Here is a 26897-nt window from a genome sequence, read left to right on the forward strand (position 1 = left end):
GTGGGAGAAGAGGTCCTTGGTCCCATGAAGGCTGAACACCGAGTGGGGGAGATAACTCGAGGGGGGAAGGTGGGAGTCAGGGGGTAGATGGGGGCACATCCTCATAGAAGTAGGAGGAGGGGGGATGGGATAAGAGGTTCCTGGGAGGTGGGGGAAATTGGCTAAGGGGATAAAATTTGAAATGTAAATATAATATCCAATTTTTAAAAAGACTGCAGATGACTGTGACTTGCAAATGCTTTAGAATGCTGATTACATTCATTTGTTTTCTCTCTGGTATATGTTCTTTTATACTAATAGAGACTACAAGGTTGTGAAAAGTCTTTAACATATTGACTACATTAATGAGGTTTCTTTCCAGTATGGGTCTTTTATGTTTTGGAAAGTAGTGGGACATGCAAAGGCTTTAGCACACTGATTATTGTCTTAGGGTTTCTATTCTTGTACAAAACATCATGAACTATAAGGAAGTTGAGGAGGAAAGGGTTTATTGAGCTTCACTTCCACGTTGCTGTTCACCAAAGAAAGTCAAGACTGTAACTAAGCAGGTCAAAAAGCAGAAGCTGATACAGAGGCCATGGAAGAATGATATTTACTGGTTTGCTTCCCCTGGATTGACATCACACTACTTACTAGAGGAACAATGGATAGAGGCAAAGAGATTATGATGACAACAGATCAAGGTTGTGTAGTGCCCAAAATTAACCTATATGACTCACCTGCTCAGGAAACAGGTAACTTCCTGGAACGCTGGAAGTTACAGTTCTTGGAAAATAACAAAGTCCCATGGAACCCAAGACTACCATCCCAAGGATGATACCACCCACAGTGGGCCCTCCCCACTTATCACTAATTGAGAAAATGCCATACAGCTGAATCTCATGGAGGCATTTCCTCAAATGAAGCTCCTTTCTCTGTGATAACTCCAGCCAGTGTCGAGTTACACACAAAACCAGACAGTACAATTACATTCATAGTTTCTCTCCAACATGGGCTCTTTTATACTTTTGCAGAAAAATAACTTTGTAAAAAGCCTTTTGTCACATGGATTATATTAATAAGATTTCTCTCCAGTACATGGTCTTTTACAGTTTTGAAGACATCTTCCTTATAAATAGGCTTTACCACATTGATTACATTCATGAGGTTTATCTCCAGTATGTGTTCTTTTATGACATTGTAGAGTACGCCGTTGTGAAAATGCCTTACCACATTGATTACATTCATGAAGTTTCTCTCCAGTATGTGTCCTTATATGACTTTTGAGATGATAGGGTCTTGCAAAGGCTTTATTACATTGATTACATTCATGAGGTTTCTCTCCAGTATGTGTTCTTTTATGACTTTGTAGAGCACTCTGATGTGAAAAGGCTTTACCACATTGATTACATTTATAAGGTTTCTCTCCAGTATGTGTTCTTTTATGATATTGTAGAGTATTCCGTTGTGAAAATGCTTTACCACACTGATCACATTCATAAGGTTTCTCTCCAGTATGTATTCTTTTATGACTTTTGAGATGATAGGCTCTTGCAAAGGCTTTACCACATTGATTACATTCATAAGGTTTCTCTCCAGTATGTGTTCTTTTATGACTTTGTAGAGCACTCTGACGTGAAAAGGCTTTACCACACTGATTACATTCATAAGGTTTCTCTCCAGTATGTATTCTTTTATGTCTTTGGAGAGCACTGTGATGTGAAAAGGCTTTACCACACTGATTACAGTCATAAGGTTTCTCTCCAGTGTGGGTTCTTTTATGACGTTGGAGACTATTCTGACAAACAAAGGCTTTACCACATTGATTACATTCATAAGGTTTCTCTCCAGTATGTGTTTTTTTATGATATTGGAGACCACTCTGATGTGAAAAGGCTTTACCACATTGATTACATTCATAAGGTTTCTCTCCAATATGTACACTTTTATGTTTTTGAAGAATAATGCTTCTTGCAAAGGCTTTACCACAATGATTACAATCATAAGGTTTCTCTCCAGTATGTGTGCTTTTATGATATTGTAGAGTACTCCTTCGTGAAAATGCTTTACCACATTGATCACATTCATAAGGTTTCACTCCAGTATGTGTTCTTTTATGACATTGGAGATGATAGGGTCTTGCAAAGGCTTTACCACACTGATTACATTCATAAGGTTTCTCTCCAGTGTGGGTTCTTTTATGACTTTGGAGAGCACTCTGATGTGAAAAGGCTTTACCACATTGATTACATTCATAAGGTTTTTCTCCAGTATGTATTATTTTATGTCTTTGGAGATGACTGGGTCTTATAAAGGCTTTACCACATTGATTACATTCATATGGTTTCTCCCCAATATGACTTCTTACATGCCTGCAACGATAATTGGCACAAGTGAAAGCTTTACCATATTCATTACCCTGATCAAACAATTAATCAATATGAATTAATTTTATAGTTTAATAATAAAAAAGAATCATATCTTATGGTTTTATCATTTCATAGATTCATGGTGTTCTTCCCAACTATGGCTTGATCTGCCTATTTGAAAACACCTGTGATGACAAGAATATTTATTACATGGCTCACAGTTATAACATCCTTTTTCTATATGAGATTTCTGTATTATGTATTTCATGTATCTGAAGGAAAATGAAAAAAGCAGACCTTTATAACACTGCTTGTATTCATAAATTTTCTGCAGTGTGAATCACACTACATTAGCACTGTGAACCAGGAAAAACAGAAAAATTTACAATTTTCTAGTACCCACTGGGATAGATATTCTGCAGTGTAACTTTGGGGATGTTCCCAGTAAAGTCAGAAAACCAATTAATTCCAAACTTCTATCATATTCAGAAAGTCTACCAAAGGCAGAATACTACATATCTTCTCACTGTTCTGGAATAGAGATAGGTATATTGCTCCTTTAAATATTTGTATGCTCACATCAGTTTTTATTATTCTGACACATGATATGCCCATAAAAAGAAGAAATGGAAGGGTTCCACATAGAATTAACACCATTTTACTTTTTGCTTCTTCTAGACATACTGTATGTGGATTGAGGTTTCTCCACGGCAACATTCTTGACTCCCATAAACTGACCTCTCAATAAACTTAGCAATGTCACTACAAGAATATGAGTATCACCAAATTTACCATGGACTATTTACTTATTGGATGGCTTTGGATATATATTTATCACTATTTAATGTGAAACATCTAAATATTATGAGACTATTCAGATTAGTAGTTCCACAGCATAGCTCTAATGGAGCTATAAATCAAATAAAGTTATCTCTTAAGGCATTGTTTCTATGTCTTCTTCCTTAAAGGAATGCCTTGCAAACACAAATCAGATAACTGACATTAAGGCACATGGCTTTGTGAGAATATTTTAATCAATGCTATACTTAAAGGACTGATATTTTACATACATCCTTTTCTTTAGAGTTTCCAGGACATATTAAAATTTCCTTGGAGACAATATTTGTATCAGTTTGCACATTAGTATTACCTTTCGTACCTTCTAGAATATTGAAATTCTTTTTCAATACGGTGGTCTTCCCAATTGTACCCTAAAACACAGTACCAGAAAATGAATGATATACTATTGGAAATTAGGTAAAATTCAAGTTACTGTGAATGTTCACAACACTAACTCTGATTTATTTTACTCAATCTTCTGTGTTCTCAATTGAAATAACAGAGTCTCATCAATAATAAAGAAATATTTGTCCCCTTATTTTGAAAAGCAAAAGAAAATTCACAGTCTTACCTATATCAGTGAGGTTCCTGTAGGTCTCCAGCATCACATCTTTGTAGAGATTCTTCTGGGAAGGATCCAGCAAATTCCACTCTTCTCCAGTGAAGTTGATATGCACATCATCAAAATTTATTGCGTCCTAAAATATGTGTACAACAAAAAGCATGATACTGACATCACTGTAAATAAATGTATGCTTCCTAGACAATATAATCATATATTTCCGGTGCTACCTCCATTTATTCTTGAAACAGAATTTATAATCTAATCGCTATGTCATTTTAGAAGGAACTTGTATTATGAGGATTGTATGTGTCACTTCTGAACCCACCGAATAGGATATAGCTTTGCAAGAAAAATGCCAGTTAAGAGGGAGATAGAGAGGAAAACAGACCAACAGCACTGAGCACACATTAAAGAAATTGTATGAACAATTAGTAACTACATAATGATGGACAACCTGGGTGTGTTGCTCATGTCTTTAATCCCAGAGGCACAGGCAGGTATATGTCCTTGAGCTTGATGCCAGCAGAGTCAAGGCAACAAGTTTCAGGACAGCGAAAGTTGCATATTAAGACACTCAGGCCCCTGTAAAAATCAACCAAGGATACAGAAATGATAGAGAGAATTCACAGTTCTTTACTGAAGTTCCTACAAAGAATTATACATTCAAAGCAGTTCTGTATTCATCTTATAGAAACATAAAGTGTACCAGATTAAAATGCAAAATTAATAAAATTTGACTAAAAGGGATGCATGTTTAAACAGATACAAATGGACAGATAAAATATTAGTTATATAAATGTTGATCATAAATAGGGCAGGAGACTGAGATAACTCAGAAGTGGAAAGCTCTGGCTGGTCTTCCACATAATGGTGGGAAATTTCTAACATCTCCATGGGGACCAACAACTACCCGTAACATGAAGATCAAGAGTTCTGAGGCCACATTCTGACAAAACTAAAGAAGAGGCACATATGATAATCATATTCATCCACACAGGCAAAATGCTCCTATTTGTCCAAAAATTTCAGAAGAAACACAGGACTAAGGCAGAACATAATACACCTGTAATCCAATGACTCTAAAGCCTCAGGAAGTGTTGATATCATGATCATATGTCATTTTTAGAAATAGAATATAACCTATATATTGGGACAAATTTCACAATTAAACATGTGGATGAAGAGCAGCACAGAAGCATGTGCTTATTGTACAATAACATGTCAGGTGGCTTGTGTGGATTCTATAACTACTATCAGGACAGGAAGGGCTTCACAGAGAAATTTTATCTTGAAAAACAAAAAAAAATAAAGTTAAAAATATAAAACCAACAAGCTTGCAAAATAGATTAACATTAAATAGCAAATGTTTATACTATATCTTATGTGATTTAGGGACAGAGACCAAATGGTGAATGTATGAGAGCATGAAAAAGCTTGGGGATAAGATTCAACCACAACACAGTAAACACACAGAACAAAATTTGTGCTGTCTAACAGAAATGCAGGGGGAAATCTGCAGCAGAGAATGAGGGAATGGCCAATGAAAACTTGCCCAACTAGAGACCCACCTTACTGGCAAGCTCTAATCCATGACACTATTAAGGATACTCTGTTATGCTCCCACACAGGAGCCTTGCATAATTGTCCATTGAGAGGCTCCACTCAGCAGCTGACTGAAACAGAGAACCAGTCAAACATAGAATGGTCCATGGGGAATTTTATGTAAAAGTTGAGAAAAGGATTGAAGGTCCTCAAGAGGATAGGAACTCCACAGGAAGAACAAACTCAACTAACCAAGACCGTTGGGGACACTCAGTAACTGAGCTACAACAAAACAGCATACACAGGCTGGACTGAGGCCCCAAGCACATATGTAGCAGATATGCAGCTCAGTCTTCATAACGGTTCTCCAACTACTGTACCAGGGACTGTCCCTAAAGCTGCTGCCTATCTTTGGAATCTGTTCTACTAACAAAGCTGCTATGTCTGGTCTCAGTGGGAGAGCATGCACTTAACCCAAGACTTGATACACCATGGTGTGGGGATACCTAGGAGGCCCACACCCTCTCAAAGGAGAAACAAAAGAGATTGGTGAGGGCAGTAGAAACAGTGATCAGGGTTATAATAAATATATAAATTATTGCAGAAACAAAAAAGAAAGCAAGCAAGAAAGAAAAAATTTTAGGAAAGTACACACTATCCTATTCCCCAAAATGAATCTGGAAAGGCTCCTTTTCTACAAGAGCATCCCCAAGCTCCACACAGAAAGCCAGACACGAGAGACAAGTGCTCAAAAACACCATCCTATCTAGATGCTTTTTGTTTCAATCAATTGGATTCTGACCCTGAAAACTAGAGGCTCATGTCCATCCTGTGAGGAAAATGCATTCAATCTAACTTCTGTGATCCTGATTGTCTGTAGGAGCTCCTAAAGTGTTCAAACGTCTAAAGTTTCTTCTGACACTCAAGGCAAATCTTGAAAGCCACATCTTATAAAATCAGAAAACAAGTTATATCTTTCCAACATACAATGGCACAAAATACTCCTTTCCATTCCAATAGATAGGAATGTGCACATGGGGAGAGAAGATTGGACCAAGGCAAGAAACACAGAAGGACAAACATCCAAATCCCATAGCTTTGTCTCAGACACATTGGACTTCAGATTCTAAAGGCTTAGAGGAACCTTTTGCTGTAACTAGTCGTACATCCCTCAGTTTGGGTACCTCCTCTCCCTGTATGTATCTCTCCATGGCATATTTCTTCATACCTTAGGTATCTCAACAAGTTGTAGTTGCAAAATGCAAGCCAAGCATCATCCTCAACAAATTCAATGCAATGAACTTTCACAGAATCTTCACTGTGGCTTTGACTCTAACAAAAGATGGCTGGAATAGTGCTAAACTGAGACCATAGAGGAAGACTCCATGACCTTGAATTTTTCATCTTTCAGTTTCAAGAAGCAGCATAATATGGGTGATCCTGTCAAGTTTGCCTTCTAAGTTGATGGGCCCTGCCTCCCTTGGACCACAGTTGCAGCAGGTTTTATTTAAAGTTCCTTCCTGGGACTAGGAAACACTTTCCCTACTCTTTCTATTAATTTAAGATTTAGCAGAAGGAAGTGTTACACTTAGGGTACCTTCTCAGACATACACCCACAAGGACATGTGCTCCACTAAGCTCATAGCCATTTTATTTATAACAGCTAGAAACTGGAAAGAATGCAAATGTCCCTCAACCAAAATATGGATACAGAATATGTGGTTTATTTACAAAATGGAATACTATTCAGCTATTAAGAACCATGACATGATGAATTTTGAAAACAAATGGATAGAACAAGAAACTATCATCCTGAGTGTGGTAACCCAGACCCAAATGGACATGCATGTATGGACTCACTTTCAAATGAATATTAACCATAAAGTAGAGGATATCCACACTACATTCCATAGACCAAAAGAAGCTAAGTAAGAAGGAAGGTCCAAATGAGCATGGTAGATCTTACTCAGAAGGGGGAATAAAACAGTCATATGAGGCAGATGGAAGAGGGAGAACTGGATGTGAGAGCAAATAAGAAAGGGGAATGGAGGAGAATCAGGTACAGGTGTGGGGAGAGACAAGAGAGGGCCAGAGGGAGAAAATGAATCAAAATCTGCAGCTGGCTAGGAGGAGGGGGCATCCTAAAGGATGTGCCAGAGACCATGAATGGGAGGGCACCAAGGAGTCTGTGGGATTGATCTTACCTAAGATGCATAACAGTGAGATATGGACCCTAAAGAAGCCACATCCTGCAGCCAGGCAGGACTCCCAGTGGAGAGTTAAAGACACAACCCGAACCAAAAACCTTTCCACCCAAAATTGGTCCTGTTTACAAGAAATGCAGGCACAAAGATGGAACAGAGACTGAGGGAATGGCCAAATGATACCCTGCCTAACTTGCAACCGATCCCATGGGCAAGCACTAGTCCCTGACATTACTGAGGATACTTTGTTATACTTGCAGACAGGAGCTTAGCATAAACATCCTCTAATGGTCTCCATCCAGCACCTGACTGAAACAGATGCATAGTCCCACCGTCTAACATTACACAGGGCTCAGGGAGTCTTTTGGAAGAGTTGGGGAATGGATTGAGGGCCCCTTCTTGTAGACAGGAAGTCCACAAGAAGATCATCAGAATCAACTAACCTGGACCCAAGAAGACTCTCAAGAGACTGAGCCACCAACCAAAGAGCATACACAGGCTAGACCAAGATGCCCACCTCATATGTAGTACATGTGCTATTCAGTCTTCACCTGGGTCCCCCAACATGTGGAGCAAGGGATGTCCCTTAAGTTGTTGCCTATCTGTGTAAACACTTCTCCTAACTTGGCTGCCTTGTCTGACCTCGGTGGGAAAGGATGTGCCTAGCCTTGCAGAGACTTGCCATGCCACGGTTGGGGGATACTGAGGTGGTTTCTACCCTCCCTGGGGAGATAAACAGGAGTCAGAGATGAGGGACTGTGTAAGGTGGAATGAAGAGGGCATATCAAATGAGATGTACATTGAATATATAAATAAATGGCAAAAGTGAACAAACACCTTTATTTCTAAATTTTTACCTATTCAGTATCTCAGTGCATAAGCATATTATGAAAGGCTCACAATATCACACAAATGACCTCTAGCTAAATTTTTCACAGAATCTATTTTCCACGAAATACTATATCCTCAACGTCCTCTGGCTGCATTACTGTAAACACTCCAATCTTCCAGGTCCTATGAGAACAACCGGTTAAGATTCATGTACAGGCCGGGCGGTGGTGGCACACGCCTTTAATCCCAGTACTTGGGAGGCAAAGGCAGGCGGATTTCTGAGTTCGAGGCCAGCCTGGTCTACAGAGTGAGTTCCAAGACAGCCAGGGCTACACAGAGAAAAAAAAAAAAAAGATTCATGTACAGCATTCTATGACTTTTCCATCTCATTTTCTGATATTTTCTACATTCCTCTAAAAGAGACCACAGATCTCTTCCTTTCTTTTCCTGCCTAATCCCTGTGTCACAGCCCCCATTTGGGCAGATACACTCTGTTCAACCACATGCCATGCCTGAAAATATGCAAGGTTAGCTTTCCATAGATCTAACACACTATTTGTTATCCCAGATGCAATTTTCACAGTTGCCTCTACCACTGTACTAAACACCAGAGGCAGCTTAACCTTGCTCCTCACTGTGTCTCTTTGTGATTTGCTAAGATCATCTCTTCCTACCTGCCTCTTCTCCCTGCTTTCAACATGAGCAGGCATTCCCTCTTGAACATTTGCACCAAACAGATCAGTAAAAGAGGCAACATTCAGTCAACACTCTCTGAAAATCCAAATATCAAATAGTAACCCAGGAACAAACTTCCAAACAAACAAGACAAACCCAGAAACCAGTACCTAGACCAATAATCACCTCAAACCCAGATACCTAGATACCAGCATAGGAATATAATAAACAACAGCAAGAAAAATTCATTGTCTAGAAATCCAAGCTATCCTATCACACCAGGTCATTAGAAATCAAAACATGTAACACATATTTTGCAAAAGAGGTTATTTGGGGAAAGTGAGAGGAGTGAGAACCCGGGGAAGGGACAGACATACACAAGAGGACCTACAGACAGGCAGACAGACAGGGAGCAGAGACAGAGCCATGAGGGTAGAGACAGAGAATACAAAGGGGCATGTGAGCCCGGCAGTGGTGGCACATGCCTTTAATCCCAGCACTTGGGAGGTAGAGGCAGGTGGATTTCTGAGTTCCAGGCCAGCCTGGCCTACAGAGTGAGTTCCAGGTCAGCCAGGGCTACACAGATAAACTCTGTCTCAAAAAACCAAAAAAAAAAAAAAAAAAAAAAAAAAATCATGTGCAGAGAACAGAGACAGGGAACAAACATAGAGAGCTGCTATTTTTGGTGGTCAATGTATTTAAAGCACACTTGACAACAGCAGCAGTTGATCGAGGCAGGTACTGACTTAAGCATGTGCTAAGTCCCTGAACGCAGGCAATTGAAATTGCCTGTACACTGACAACCACAGAGGCAAAGTTCACAGACAGAATAGAAAGGGAAGATAAATAGAAAAATGGACATATTGGTCAAAAACAAAAATATTGCATCTAACAGTATTGTGGCAATAAGCAACTAGGAACACTGCAACATATGAGAAGGCAAAAACTACAGATGACTGGAATAGAAGAGAGTATCAGCTGAAAAGTCTAGAAAATACTTTCAATGAAATAATAAATGAAAAATTTCCTAAAAAGAAGAAGATGCCTATTAAGGTAAAGAAGCATTGAAAATACCAAATATATTAGACTAAGGAAAAAAGTCCCTTTGCTGCATAATAGTCAAAACATTAAACATACAAAGAATTATAAACAACTGCAACAAAAAACTGATAAAAACTAAACAAAACAAAAACAAGTAACATATAAAAGCAGACCTATTAGATATACACCTGTCTTCTTTTTTTTTTTTTTTTTTTTTTTTTTTTTGAAGAGGGAGTGGGGGACCACACAGGTGGTCACATCTGACTGATGGCTTCACTCCAGCCTCAGAGAGGACCCACCAACCCAGCTCACACTGCTCAGCCACCTGCTCATCCCCTTTGTGGGCATTTTTTTCCAGTGCTCACCATGTCTAGATTTCAGAGCTCCCCTGGGGTCCTCTCACAGCACCCAACAACAGCACAGCTCAGAGCAGGAAGCAGAGAACCATACAAGCCTGCACAATGGTAGCAAACTTCCAGAGAGGAACCCAGAAGATCCCGCCTCTTTGTCTGACTGGCAGATCCAATTGGAGGCCTGATTGGCCAGTGAATTTTCCTCAAGGTTAAAGTGTGCTTCCAGTCCAAGGTCTGACCTTTCCAGATCTCAGGAGTTGTTTGCACTCTATTAGCATTTCTGCCTCTCCTCCAGGAGGAATCTCACCTCACCCAGCCCTGGGGGAGAACCCAATATTCCAGCTCAGGCTGTTCAGATACTTGATCAAACCCCCCTCTGTGAGCATTGATCCTGCCCTTACCAGGATCTGACTTCAGACCTTGCCTGCACTTTCCTCACAGCACTTGCCTTCTTCTTCCTGAAATCAAGACGAATAGCTTTCATAGGTGTAGTGTATGTATCAATCTGACCCAGAAATGGAAGACTGCCCAGTCTATTAACATTAAAGAGGGATTTTAGGAAACAAGAGTTTTGTTTGTGGCTTCATGCTGGGCTTAGGGAAACTGAGACTCCCTTTCACCAGAAGTTAGGTATGAAACAACCCTGGGAGAAAAGCCAGAAAAATAAGGAAAACAATGTTGAACACCATTGTTAACCAGCTCATCTTCATCAGTGATGAAGCAGAGGAAAACCACACTTGTATTAGTACAGGTTCTTTAGATAAACACATCTCAAATCACAGAGAGAATGAATTTCTTTATACATATAGAAAGAATGTTTAATAGAATGTCCCAATAAAGGCTGTCGACCAAGGGAAAAACCAAAGACTGGTCGACTTCATGTTGCAGGAAATTACAGCTGATCTTCAGTACATACTAGAATTTTGAAGAAATAAGTACTTACTGATATCTTGAGTAGAAGTTATAGTAGTCCTAACAGTCTGACTTTTGTGGATGTTTCCCCACTCACATAACAGAATCCTTCCATGACATCTTCTATGACTGTCTTATTTTGAGAATCCTTGTCTTCTCTTTGGTTTTAGTTTGGTCCCTTAGAGAACTCTTCTCTGAGGCACCATAACTGCTGGTCTTTTACATCACTGATTTGGTCCATATAAAAATGTAGGATGATCCATTTTACAAACACCAAAGAGTACAGTTATCCTCTCAAGACTGACTACAGTGCCAGTCCACTCATGTTTATCTTGCCACAGCATCACCAGTGATGGATTCATGGAAAGACAGGAGCATTCGTGAGAAACTGAAGAATGGGAAAGACTAAATACAAAAATGTAAGACACACTGCCATACAACCATTTCTTCAAATGAGGTAAGGAAGGTAGTTCAGGTATTTGTGGTGGTCATGAAAACCAGAAGATCTGAATTCCATTTAAAACACCCTTGAAGAAAACCTAAGATGCTGATTGGAACTAACATTCTGTGTGAGTTATGTGATTATATACAGATTCATTGAGCGTGCTCAAAAATGAGAGACACTGTTATGCATATCATCCTCTATGAATTTGATACAGCTATCCCTTTGATATAACTTGGTCTCACATCATATAAATAAGACTATAAAATTCCCAACACAGGCATCCTCAAGTACATACACACATGCATGCACACACACACACACACAGAGAGAGAGAGAGAGAGAGAGAGAGAGAGAGAGAGAGAGAGAGAGAGAGAGGTTGAGAGAGAGACACTAAATACACACAACACAGATGCAAACACACAAAACACAGACAAATACAAAAAAAGTTCCTGCCACATCAGGAACTTTCTCATCAGTCAAGTGCTTTACCTACTTTCTACTGAAACTGGAATGAGATGTGCTCTAAACCACAATTTCAAAAGATTTTCTCTCTTTTTGTGTAAGTTACAGAAGCTTGCAGAGTTTACAGAGTAGGGGGAAATTTGGTTTAAGTCAACCTAGGTATAAAAAGTTTATGTTAACACCACAAATTTTGGATATTTGAAAACTACTTTCATTATACAATATTCACAGTGAGTCCAGGCCAATAAAGAAGAAGAAAGGAGAACCATAGATTGTGAAAGCCATACATTACTAGGGAAGTCCCTGGAAAACTATTGAGAAGCCATCTGACAAGTGTTACTCTTTGATGATAGGAAAGGGTTGTGTGTTGTTCTCACTATATGTATTTAGTGATAAATTGTGATGCAGGATGATTTCAAACTAATTGTGTCCTGCCTGAAGATATTCTTCAATATTTTTCTTTCTGTTCCAACTCCTGGGTGCTGGGGTTATAAGCATGGCACTAAGTCTAATTGTACAGTACTTGTGAATCAGATCAGGTCTTTACTCACATTAAACAAAAACTCTACAAATTATCATTTCTATCAATATCTTCTTAAATTAATTAAGACTGCAAGGGGAAAAAGTCCCATAAGGAGAAGTACACATGATAAAATCTACGATGACAAGGTAGATAACAATAAACATTTATATGGAACATAACAATTAAAATTCTAACATTTATTTAATAAGAAAAATTAATAATATGTAGGGGTTCGGCCTGCTGAATGTCTTGTTACCACACACATACAATTCCCACAGAGACCAGAAGCAGGCATCAGATTCCACCAGAATTTGAGTTAAAGAGGTTTGTAGCTGTCATGGGAGTCCTGTGAGACTGCAACAGATTTTCTTAATGGAGAACACATCTCTCCTGCCCACACTACACTTGACTTTTGTCCTTCCAACCATGTGTGCTGGATCACTCCCAATCAAAGAGCGAAAATTCTGGAAACTTTTAGTGACAGGTACATGAGGTAGGCATACTAACTATCTTAAGCTGCCACACATTCATAGAAGGCTCCTGTGAATTCAGGAACCAGCCACGGGATCACTGATTGTCAGTTTGAAACAGACTTGTCACCTTGCATCTAGGATAACAATGCAGATTAGGCCCATCAGATGACATATGCAATTGAGGAAACCCTCCTTGTTGTGAATGTGGGTAAGAGAAAGGTGAACATCTGGGTCAGCAACATTGGGAAGAACCTTACTAGTAGCAGGAGTGGATAGAGCCTGCCTCAGGGTTAACATGCATCTGGTAGAGAGTGTGTCTCTACAAGATTAAGATTAATGCTGGTCTTTTACTACTGGAGATCCCAGAGCATACTGAAGAAGAGTTTCTTCCAGTGCTTTGTTCTTGTGAAGATCCCTAGAAAGATTCCCATTACTGAGGGTGACAGTGAATCAGAGAGTCAATGTGTGGGCCAAGAAACCTTGTGGGACTCCAGCTTGGTGCTGTAAAATCAAGGATAAAAATAATCTACTGTCACCTGATCTTCATGTGCGTGGGGGTGCCAGGTCTTGCCCTACAGAACCTAAGACATCTGGTTTTCCATTCCTCACTTAATCTGGAATCTCTGTCTGATGTCCTCATATAAGTATATTATGTCAGGAGCCATAACAGGACAAGTTGAATACTAGCAGGTTATTTTCCTGAGATGCTGTACTTCAGAGTTTTATATAATCTGTGAGAGATCCTCTCTTATTAGGCAAGGCCCTAAGAGAATCATTTTATGAAAGATTCCTGCTATTAATATGCTTTTCTTGTTATTATTAAACATATATAACAATCACTAAGCAATAGCTCACCCCTTTGGAGCAGATCTCTGCAAATCTATGAAGATGTACTGTCTTGTACTGATGCTGTATAGACAAGTAGATGACTTCTTAAGTCTTAAAGATGATCTCATAGGAATTCCTAAAATTATATCAGTGGTTATTAAGCTCTTTTATAGTGGAACTGCTATTATGTCTTTTTCTGATAGTCAAAACTGCGATGAGAACTCTGCCAGTCTCCAATGTGTCACCAGTTAATTGCTATCCGATGGTAACCAGACTTTCTCCTATTCAGAGCACATTCCAAGAGTTTGTAAAACAAGTAACAAAAGGTCATAAAAGGGAAATAATGATTTATTATAGGTGCTGGGACAGAAGATAAAATATTGACTGGGTTTATCTACACAAAACTTCACTAATAACATAGTTACAGTTTTAAACTTTCAGTGAACCTGTGGAACTGTGACAGGTAATGGATGTTTAGCCAGATAATTACTCCTAATGGATATTCATGTAAACATTCTCTGTTGTAAACTTTTTTTAGTATTTTTATTCGATATTTTATTTATTTACATTTCAGATATTATCCCCTTGCCCCATCCCCCCCATCCCATCCATCGTCTTCCTTTTTTTGCTTTTATACTGTAAAAATGCAAGTATTAAGGTCAGATCTAGGTTGAGGAACTATCAATACAATAGATGTAAATAGTCAAGGAACAAGCAAGACAATAAATACAAATAGTCAAAGAACAAGCAAGGCAATAAACAAAGTTCCATAAGCACTCCTGTGATCACTGTTTCTAAGGGCTTATCAGGATGACCAAAATATCTGAGCCAGCTTCCCTGTCCTAGCCCAAAGTCATTTTCATGTCTGAAGCCCACTTCCTTGTTCTAGCCTTAGGTTTAAATTCCCGTCTGAAATTACTTCTTTGTTCTAGCCTAATGTCAGATTCCTGCCTAAATCCCACTGTTGACCAAAAAGTCTCAACTGCTCAACTACAATTGCCAGTTACATTAGCTGGGTTTTTTTTTTGATTGGGTATTTTATTTATTTACCTTTCATATATTATTCCCTATCCCCATTCCCCCAAAAACCATTTATCCCATACCACCTTCTCCTACTTCTATGAGGGTGTGCCCCCACCCATCTACCCATTCCTACCTCCCTGCTCTCAAATTCCCCAACACTAGGGATATCTTTCCTAGGTTTTTTTTTTATCTCCAGGGTACATTTGTGATTTCTTTATTGTTTCTACTTCCATTTTTGTGTCCTTGATGGTTTTGATAATTCCTTCACCTTTTTGGTTGTTTTCTTGTAATTCTTGAAGGGACTTTTGTGTTTCTTTTTTAAGGGCTTCTACCTGTTTACCTGTGTTCTCCTCTATTTCTTAGAGAGTGTTATTTATGTCCTTTTTAAAGTCCTCTATCATCATCATGAGAAGTGATTTTAAATCTGAATCTTGCTTTTCCAGTGTGATGGGGTATTCAGGACTTGCTATGGTCTGAAAACTAGGTTCTGATGATGCCAAGTACCCTTGGTTGCTAATGCTTATATTTTTGAGATTGCCTTTCACCATCTGGTTATCTTTAGTGCTACCTGAACTCACTATCTCTGACTGGAGCCTGTCTTCCTGTTATCTTGGCTTTGTCAGAACTCCTCAGAGTCCAGCTGTCTCTGTGATTTTGTGATCCTGAGATCCTGGATGTAAGAGCTCCTGGGAGTCAGGCTGCCTCTGAGATCCTGAAATCCTGGTGTGACCAATCTCCTGAGATCTGGTGATCCTATGATCCTATGTTCCTGAGCGTGTTAACGTTTCTGGGAGTCCAGCCCCCTCTGGATTTTGTGTGATTGGTGCAGAGCTGAGGTTCAAGATCTGCTCAGTGCTTAGGAACAGACCAGAAGGAACCTGTGCCCCTAGCAAGGATTGAGTTCCTAGGTCCCTGTGGGTCCCAGTTACTCCCTCTTTGGGGCAGGTGTTGCTGCCTCCTTTCTGTTGTAAACTTCTAGTTCAATTTGTGATGTGACTTTTTGTGTGAACTTGTGATGAACTTTTTTTTTAAGATTTATTTATAATGTATACAGAGTTCTGCCTGCATGTATGCCTACAGGCCAGAAGAGGGCACCAGATCTCATTACAGATGGTTGTGAGCCACCATGTAAGTGCTGGGAATTGAACTCGGGACCTCTGGAAGAGCTGACAGTGCTCTTAACCTTTGAGCCATCTCTCCAGCCCCGTGATGAACTTTTTAACATGTGATCATGTATTCTGAAAGATGTTTAAGTGCTGAGGATAAGAGAAGTGTCAGAACTGAGCTGAGAAGAACTGAGCTGAGAAGAATTCAGCTGAGAGGAACTGAGCTGAGGAGAAGTTTTTTAGACAGAACACTTTTTAGACAGAACTGAAATGAAGAAAAACCTAGAAGTATAAGCAAAGCATTGGGGAAAAGGGCATTGAGAGTAAGAGCGTTATTGTGACATCAGAGCAGAAGTAGAGAGCAAGAGTAGAAGGAGAATGCAGAGTTGAATAACTTAGAAACTATACATAACATAAAAAAGTAAGAGAGTAATGTGCAGAATGCAGAGGGAAAGGGGAATAAAGAAGAAGCTTCAGAGAGCACAAGGAGCAGGTAGCTTTCTCCTTACCTTGGGACAGAACAGGTCCTTTCTTAATAACTAGGAAGGCTTAGTCTTATTAAAAGGAACAAAGCCTTTTTCTCACGAACTGTATTTAATTCATTTAGCATAAAAGGGATAGAAGCTTTTTTTTTTTCTTTACGGAACAATAATTGAAGCTCATTTTTCATCCAGAATGAGTGAGTTTTTTTTTTTCTGCAAAAGTGCTTGGTTTTTTTTGTTCCATATGTATATGTAAGTATGGATGAATGTCTGTAAATATGTAATTATGAGAATGCAGGCAAGCTGTGCCCAGCTAGTTTGAATAGAATGCATAAATGCACATGCATGAATGTGTTTATGAACTTATGTGAATGTGTGTGTATTTCCTTGTGAAAACATTTTTCCTTCTGTGAGTGTTATTCTCTTCTCCAGGTTCAGTAGAAGTTAATTGCTCCTAAATTCCCCCTAGCAAGAGGCATCTGGAGTAAAGGGAAAAGGCACTAGCAATTAACCCTTTACTTAATCGCCTGCTGATTTAGGATGAAGTGCTAAGTGCCAGAGACTAAGTGCAGTTTCTAAGAGGAACACAGAAGGCAGGTCAGCTACAGTAGCATAGTAACTTACACTTAGATGAATAAACTTTTTATTATTATACAGCAACCCTAAATATCTCCTAAGACAAAATCTTACTCTCTGCAGACACTCTTCCCCCTCCATGGCCTCAAGCAGAACCAACAAGAAAGAAACCCCACCACCACCACCACCACTGGGGCTGGTCTGGGAGAATACTATTTGTACTCCGATTGAGATATTTTACACTTTGCAATTGACTTTCTTTTCCAATAGCTATAGAAGCTCAGCATCAAACCATCATCTGAACAAAGGGTTAAGGGAATGTAGCCATTTTGAATTTCTAACTGAGCTAAGATGGTTGTGATGCCTAAACTGCTCTAAAAAGTATTCTGTACTTGTCTAGTATATTAGTCAGAGTTCTATAGAATAACAAACTAATAGAATGAATTTTTCTCTATACAAAGGGTATTGTATAGAATGACTTAGACTCTGTGGTGGTCCAGCTAATTCAACAATAACTAGCTATGAAGACAAAATCCAAGGATCCAGTAGTTGCTCAATCCACAGGATGGATGTCTCAGCTTATCTTTAGAATAAGCTGGGATTTCAAAGAAGCTGGCTCTAATGCCAGTGAAGGAACAGACTTGCTATCAAGGTGAAAGCAAGCAGCTAAAGAACAAAAGCCTCCTTCTTCCTTGTCATTATATAGGCTTACAGTACAATTTATGGCCCATATTAGAGCTGAGTGTGGCTTTTCAAATCAAACACCTAGATTAAAGGTGTGGCTTCCACCATCAAGAGCCAGATTAAAGGCCTGTATTCCTACCTCAAAATCTGGGTTACATGCAGATCTTCCCACTTCAAATAAAGAAAGTATCCCTTTCAGGTGTGTCACTCAATTTTTGGGTTTTAGTTAATTCTAGATGTAATAGACTTACCAGTCGAAATAGCAATCTCAACTGCACCCCATGTCAACGTCACACACAATCATATCTTCTTATGTCATGGTTAATTTCCAAATGAAATAAATATAATAATGCCTAAATGTTACTATTTCAACAGAAAGGAAAGCATTATTTATTTGCCTAAAATGATTGAACTAACACTTATACAAGCACAAGGCAACTAGGCAACACTCCTCAGAACAAAACAGAACAAAAACAAAAGACAAACAAGTTATCTGTTTGTCTATCAACGCTACGCAGAGAAGCCGCATCTCAAATAAACCAAAACTAACTAAGTATGCTGTCACAAGAAAGAGTTTGAAAACTATTCATTATAGTTATCTTTTTAATATGCTTTTAATTAAAAATAAAAAAAAGTAAAATGATTGATTTATTTGGCATTTAAAAAATAGACCAAAAATAGATCAAATCAGCCCTGCTCCACCTCTTCAAAATTATCCATTGTACTCAGACTTACATCTGAGGAGCCTCCTAATTATGTGAAACAACAGCAACACAGCTATGTGGTAGAAAATCTTAATCCCAAACTGGGATTCTTACCCCACTTTGATTCACATTTTGGATAAAAGACAAAGAACTTTTAATATTTACAATAAGCCTTAAACATCACAAGAAGAGCCAGGCAAATATCTACCCTCTATGTTATTAGAATTTACTCTTTTACTACAAATCTCAGTTGATTGTTTATTATGTTATATTTGGGCCGTTTTTAACTTGAATTTGTCAGTGAAGAGTCTAGCTTTAGAGACTGAAGAGATGGCTCAGACAGCAAGAATCCTGTCTGCTGCTCTTTCAGAGGTCTTGATTCCCAGGAGCAATGTGGTGGGTTCTACTAGGTTCTGGTACCCTCTTTTGGCATACAGTCATGTGCAGATGGAGCTCGTATATACACTGAAAAATTATAATCAAACAAAAAATAAATGAAAAGAAAAAAAAGGAATATTCTAGCTTTTGTCCGGCTCTGGTAGTGAGACAGGCAGTGGATCTCTGTAATTTGAGCTCAAGCCTGGGCTACATTATGAGTTGCAAGACTGCCAGGGCAAAACGAGAAACACTTACTTGTGAACAAAATGAAACAAAGCAAAAAATATTCTAGCTGATGAAGACATGCTGGCTTTTATTACAGGGTTTGTTTTTGTGTATCTTTTCAACTGTGATTGCTGTTACTTACCATCTAGTGGGTTTGCATTTATTTCTTTGCTTTTCTAATTCTAGACCTCTGTACTGAAGACAATTATTTGTGGTCTGTCTGTCTGTCTGTCTGTCAGTCTGTCTGTCTGTCTTTCAAATGGTAGGCATTCGGAGCTGCAAATTTCCTCATAGGACTGACTTTACTGTGTGACAGTGTTTTTGTGATATTGTATTGTAATTTTAATTTATTTGAAGCTCTCTCTCTTACACACACACACACACACACACACAAGCGCTGAATTTCAGAACCTTGGAATGTCAACCAATAAGTTTCTCTTTTTCCTCAACTCCATGTCCCGTGTGTGTGTGTGTGTGTGTGTGTGTGTGTGTGTGTGTGTGTGTGTGTGTGTCTGGCCCCATGGCATAACTAGTGCTCATGAGATCCTTATTCATTTTTTCTATTTGGGGTTATGTGGGCTCTGGGCTACTCCACCCTTCCTGAAAACAACAGAAACTAAACAAGTGAGTTATATGTGTCACTTGAAAGGAACATTAGAAACACTGGAATATGTATAGCAAAGCCCAGATACAATGTGTGTGTGTGTGTGTGTTGGGGGTGTCAGGATATATCCACCCCGGCTGCACATACAACTTCCTACAAGAACTTAGAAGAATAGATTGCCCACTGAGCTTGCCTTGCGACATAATCCAGCTGAAACAAAGGTTGAGTGTGGTGGGCTTCCTCTATATATACAAAGCGCTGAATATTAAACTTAGAGCCTTGATCAGAAGACTTTGTCTTGGCTCCGTGTTTCTCTCACCCCTCCATCTCTTTTACATTTCCAGCCCTCCTTTCAGGTGAACCCAGTTCGCCCCTGGCTGCTAGTCAGCTACAGTGGTCTGCAGGAGACTGGATGGCAGCCAGACCTGACAAAAGCAGAGGAAAGTGGAACCATGAACTTGACCCATGCTGCGTAAGAGATGGAAGAGGAAAAGGGGAGGTTGACAAGTGACTTTACCTGCCAAGGGGGTGGGGGTGGGGGGGCAGGCTGAGCCCTCAAAGGAAGGCTGGACCTCTGGGAGAGGGGGAAGACATTGACCAGAGTCCCAACTGCCACATCATGACATGTGTGAATTTATCTCACTGTCCAGGAGCCCTCCAGCAGAAATCACATTACCCACACTCCCAGAGCAGCCCCACCATGCGTGCAGTGCCATGCAGGCCCAAAACGACTTAGACCCTCAGGCGGCAATGGACCACCATTCTCCGAAAGGCCACCCCTAAGGGAGAGATCAATCTTACAAGACATAGACCCTCCTGGCCATGAGGAGAGCAGGACACCTGCATTCAGCGGGGGGGGGGGGGGGGGAACACTGCCAAGAAAGGGGGTGAGGCAATACCACACATCCTAAGCAGGAGAGCAAGCACTACGCACAGCATGTCTGCAGAAAAGGGGGAGGGAAATGAGCTGGAGAGATGCATGCGGCAGCAGGTCTGGGGGATGGGAGACAGGTGTTAACCAGGAGTCCACCTCCTTTTCTTCCTCCATCCCACAGATACTCCAGAAGGGAGTGTGCACCGCCCTTCCCTACCACCACAGGAACTCACTGCTCTGCACGTTGGCAAAATGACAGCTCTGCCCGATGTGATCCTTCCTCGAACTTGGAATAGGGGGGCATGGGCCACGGTAGAAAAAAGAGCAAATGCTCTCCCACACCAAAGACAGGAGTAGAGTAGGGATGCACTTAGCTGAAGCTCTGGGCAGAGGGTTGTCAGGAGCCAACAAGGAGAAGCTAAAAACTAGTAGGTGATCTTCCTAAGATGGGCCTGCCTGTGATTAAGTTCTACCACAGATTTGCTTCAATAGAGAAATTCATTTCAGGAAAGATTCCTGCTATTAACATTCTTTTCCTGCTATTATTAAATATTTGTAATACTAGGTACTGACCCACTGTTTTGAGCAGATTTCTGCAGACCTGCTATAGGATCTTGTAGTGATGCTATACAGACAAATGGGTGATAATTCTTTAGAATTCCTGATACGATACAAATAATTCTAGGAAGAAAATTTTCAGAGATGATCTTAGTTGCTAGAAAAAAAATGCAATATATTTAGAATCAAGAAGAGAATATGCCCACTCCTCAGAATAGCAAGTAACGGCTGCATAACAAGAAATACAATGAGCTTTTATGATCATACTAAAAAGAGAAATAGACTTGGGACAGTTTTGTGTTCAAGGAAAAACATTTTGGTCCAAGGATAACGTCACAGCTGTGTACTATGATAAGGCAAGGCCATGTAAAAACTGTCGATTTCAACTTACAATGAGTATATTATAATGAAACATTACTTGGAAATTAATATCAACATCCTTCTGTAACTCCCATTTTATGTAGTATTATATCTCTGAGGTAATTGTCTAAAGAACTTTTGTCAAGGTATAAAAGACCAGGAAAAAAAAAAAGAAAGTTGTTGGTTGAATGGTATGACTAGGGGAGCTTTACCCCATTCATCCTTCCATTTATCCATCCCTCCCTCCCTCCATCCAGATGTATATGTCCATTTGTATATATGTTTTTGTGTAGATATATGTGTAAGCATGCATGAATACTTGTGGAACTGATTGTGACAGATGGTCAGGCCTGGTGAGAGTGTGGGTGTATGAATGTTTGAATGTATTTGTATCTGTGCATATTTGCCTGTACAAACTATCTTAATTCTTTTCTTTTCCTTCCTCTCTGATTCACAAAGAGTCAACCAGATTAGCCAGAGAGGCTTCTCTGCCTGACGAAAAAAGCACTAGCAAGAAATCCTTTTACTTATCACCTGGGGTTTTATAATGAGGTGGTAAATGCCAGCGCCTGTAGTTTCTGGCCTCAAGGGGACTCAGGCATGTCCACTATAGTAGCAAAGTGACTTAGATTTAGATAGGCAAATATTTTATTATACATAGCAACCCTAAATATATCATAAGACCAAATCTTATCCCTGTTCACACTCTTCCCCCTTCACTGCTTCAAGAAGAACCAAACAAGAAAAAAGAGCCACCAGGGCTGCCTCTCCCTCCCCCACTCACAGAAGCCATTTGGAGGCCCTTGGGGGTAGCATCCATGAGAAGCCCCTTGCGATCACAGCATGCTCCTTTTCTCACTGAGGGCAGGATAGACCCAACCCAATGAGCCCCAGGCCACATCAACCAAAAGCCAGCTGCAGGAGTGATTATCATGACTATAAAAAGAGGGCCTGTCTCTTACTGCTTGTATATGTTGTTTGTTCACTGTGCCTGTGGGCTGCACAGCTGCAGACTCAAAAATGGACTGGAAGTATGTGGAAAATATTACACCTTTAATGACTTTATATAGACTACTTCCATTTATTTTTTCATCAAAGTACAATATAAAATTATTTGCTTCATATTCTGTATTATAAGTTATTTTGGGGCTGTCTTAGTTTGGGTTTTATTGCTGTGAAGAGGCACCATGACCAAAGCAACTCTTATAAAATAAAACATTTAATTGGAGCTGGCTTATAGTTTCAGAGGATTAGTCTGTTATCATCATGATGGGAAGCATGCCAGTACCCAGGCAGATGCAATGCTGGAGAAGTAACTGAGAGTTTTACATTTTGATCCAAAGGTAGCAGAAGAAGACTGTGTCACTGGACATAGCTTAAGCTTATATGAGACCTCAAAGCCTGTCTCTACAATGATGCACTTCCTCCAACAAGGCCACACCACCTAATAGTATCACTTCCATGGGTCAAGCATTCAAAAGCATGTCTATGGGGAGAGTCTCTATTCAAACCACCAGATATGTTATTTAAAGAATCTAGGGTGAGATACCAGCAAGAATGGCTCCACTTTAATTCCAGCATTAAGAAGATAAAAGCTGGTGGATCTCTGCAAGTTGCAGACCAACTTGATATACATATGGAGTTACCAGCCAGTCACTGTACACAGTGAAAGCCTATCTCAATAAATATATATATATATTAATAAATAAAAATCGAGGATGATACATATATGTTACCTGTAATTAGCATATAACATGTTAACAACACACATTAATAACATACATATAATTGATATTAGGTAATATGTATGCTGTTGGAGACACCTCACATTAAGCTCGAGATACCTGGGACCCCCTGATGACACTGCATTTTTTTTCTTCCACTCCTTAAAAATGGAGAAAAAAAACTAAACAGAGAGTTCTTAAAAGATGAAATACAAATAAGTGAGAAATAGTTTTAAATTCTTCAATTAGTCCCAGAACACTCACCACCAGAGACCCTGTAGCCACTACATGTAGCACAGATGCAAATTTACCCAAATCTCACAGTTGCTTGCTAGGGGCATCCACCTCCCCTTGCTCCATCTCCCTTTCTCTGGGACTCTTCAGGTCACCATAGAGAACCTACTGGAAATGCAAGTGAGCAGAGTTTCAGAGCCCTGCCAACCGTCTGAATTGGAGCCTGAGCTACATACTGAGACCTTGTCTCAAAAATAGAAAAGAAAGATCAGAAAAGAGAAAAAGGAGACAAGAGATGGAAGAAAAAACAGATGGGAGGGAAGGGGACTGTTTTCAAGTGGGGGTAGCTCTTATAAATTAATGGTTGAAATTAACTGTAAACAGTGCCAAAGTTTACAGAAAGGGTAAGAACATGAAAGTTAAATAAAGATTGGGGATTTGAACATAAAAAAGCAATTTAGCTTGTGTTTGACTTCACATACTTCTTGTAACAGGCTGGCTCTGCTGTATTTTACAAGTACCAGTAAATAGTGCTTGTAAAATACAGAATATGTTTTGGGAAGCAAATGCTTTTCTTTAATGATTCAGACTCATAAACATAATTCTGGGGAACACGTAATTTGATTGTTCTATTAGTTCCTTGTTAGAGGAAGTGTTCCTTGTAATAAAAAGGCATTTGTCTCATGCTACTGTCTTAAATTTATTTTTCTTTTTGAGTTCAGAATATATGGCTTGATTATAAAACTGGAGATAGGCTCTCTGCTCCTCCTTGTTCCAGAGACAGCCACATCTTGTGCAGTTCCAGCCTTGTCCAGTAAACAAAATGGTGAAGGTCAGCGTGAATGGATTTGGCCATATTGGGCACATGGTTACCAGGGCTGCCTTCTGCTCTGCATCTGGCAAAGTGGAGACTGTTGCCATCAATGACCCCTTCATTGACCTCAACTACATGGTCTACATGTTCCAGTATGACGCCACCCATGGCAAATTCAACGGCACAGTCAAGGCTGAGAATGGGAAGCTTGTCATCAATGGGAAGCCCATCGCCATCTTCCAGGAGTGGGATCCCCCTAACATCAAATGGGGTGATGCTGGTGCTGAGTATGTCATGGAGTCTACTGGCATCTTCACCACCATGGAGAAAGCCGGGGCCACTTGAAGAGTGGGGCCAAAAGGGTCATCATCTCCGCCCCTTCTGCCGATGCCCCCATGTTTGTGATAAGTGTGAACCACAAGAAATATGAAACCCTGAAATAGGTGTGAACTCACTCAAGAATGTCAGCAACACATCCTGCACCACCAACTGCTTAGCCCCCCTGGCCAAGGTCATCCATGACAACTTTGGCATCATGGAAGGGCTCATGATCACAGTCCATGCCATCACTGCCACTCAGAAGACTGTAGATGGTCCCTCTGGAAAGCTGTGGCATGATGGCCCTGGAGCTTCCCAGAACATCATCCCTGTATTCACTGGTGCTGCCAAGGCTGTGGGCAAGGTCATCCCAGAGCTGAACGGGAAGCTCACTGGCATGGCCTTCCGTGTTCCTACCCCCAATGTATCCATTGTGGATCTGACATGCCGCCTGGAGAAACCTGCCAGGTATGATGACATTAAGAAGGTGGTGAAGTAGGCATCCGAGGGCCCACTGAAGAGCATCCTGGGCTACACTGAGGACAAGGTTGTTTCCTGTGACTTCAAAAGCAACTCTCACTCTTCCACCTTTGATGCTGGGGGCCGGCATTGTTCTCAATGACAACTTTGAAAAACTCATTTCCTGGTATGACAATGAATAACCCTAACCATACAGCAACAGGGTCCTGGGCCTCATGGCCTTCATGGCTTCCAAGGAGTAAGAAACCCTGGACCACCCACCCCAGCAAGGGCACTGAGGGCAAGAGAGAGGCCTTCGGTTGCTGAGGAGTCCCTCTCCCCAACACAGCATCTCTTCACAATTGCCATCCCAGAACCCCATAATAACAGGAGGGGCCTAGGGAGCCCTCCCTACCCTCTTAAATACCATCAATAAACGTTTTCTGCACACACCAAAAAAAGAAAAAAAACTGGAGATAGAATGCTCTTTTAATTTAAAGAAAAAATAGCTGATGGAAGATAATAGTAACAGAAATATAGTTACAGAGAAATAGCATCTTCCACTTTAGCAGGGCAGCTACTAGAAGGAGTAGAGCTAGAAATAAGAAATTGGGGACAAAGGGTATCACCCCACTTCGACAGGACCGTGTGGGCATTGGTTTTGCTCTCACAAAGCCGCCATCTACATCATTACAGACTGCTTTGCAGATGGAGCATGCATATTTCCACTTCAGGAACCCAACAGAGATTGTCTGGCATAAAACAGTCACTTAAGTTTCCAACACAGAAACACTGGAAATACTAAGTCAGGATGCCAGGTTAGGTGTCTGCCGAGGTCCATAGATGTCCATTCCCTGACTGCAATCTTCTTGCTGTGTTCCCATGGCAGAAGGAATGCCAGAGTTATCAGGGTCTCTTTTGTAAGGATAGAACCACACTCATGAGTACTCTATGAGGAATACATACTTGTGACTTGATAATCTGACAAAGGCTCCTAATCACATTACCTCGTCATCCCAATTACCATATACACATTTCAGGAGGACATAAACATTCACTCTACAGCACAAAGTATCTAGTATTTCAGTGGCTCATTCTCAAAACTGAGAAAGAAATCTGAGTGTCTAGGTCTTTGGAGAAGACTGGCTTAAGGGCTAATGCTGACAATGTAGAAGCAGCAGATAGGTCCCTGGCTAAGGCTTAGGCTGGGCAGATTGTTCCACGTTTATTCCTAAAAACCACACTTCTAGAAAGCTATGTGAGGGATGGCAACATGGCTAAAGGAGAAAAAAAAATCACTTTCCACATAAACCTAAAGACCTGAGTGCAGTCCCAGAGCTCATGCAAAGGTAAAAAGAACCCATTCCACAAAGTTGTTCTGACCTTCACACATGTGCTATAATATCTATGTGCCCACACATTCATCATACACTGAACACATAATAAAAATTAGTAATTTTGTCAAAAACTTTAAAAATAAATGTTATATAAACACCATATTTTTGTACATTGGATCTTATACAAATTTCAGTGCAGATAACTAACATTAGTCTAGTAATCTCTTTGCATGTTATTTAGAGTAATGCACACACTAGCCAATATGACGTGAGTTGTATACTCCATATTGTTCATATGAGAAAAGCGAAGCTCTCAAAAGAATGGAAGAGTGACATACCAGCATCAGAGGAGTCTACAGAAGAGCCTAAGTACCACCTGCCTGTGGTCCAGAGAA

At 40.1% G+C, this 26897-nt stretch overlaps 1 protein-coding gene and 1 pseudogene across 1 annotated transcript in view; one reads left to right on the top strand and one right to left on the bottom strand.

Annotated features, from left to right (window-relative positions):
* Positions 1–471: 471 nt before the first annotated feature.
* Positions 472–26897, bottom strand: part of LOC143437525 (uncharacterized) — a 65204-nt gene continuing 38778 nt past the window's right edge. Inside the window, 1 exon segment of the mRNA XM_076922303.1 lies at positions 472–2339. Within this exon segment, the coding sequence (XP_076778418.1) occupies positions 1109–2339 (1231 nt within the window). The 3' untranslated portion in view covers positions 472–1108.
* LOC143437523 (glyceraldehyde-3-phosphate dehydrogenase pseudogene) lies at positions 24398–25428 on the top strand (annotated as a pseudogene).

This window comes from Arvicanthis niloticus, chromosome 24, assembly GCF_011762505.2.
Source record: "Arvicanthis niloticus isolate mArvNil1 chromosome 24, mArvNil1.pat.X, whole genome shotgun sequence".
Lineage (NCBI taxonomy): Eukaryota > Metazoa > Chordata > Mammalia > Rodentia > Muridae > Arvicanthis > Arvicanthis niloticus.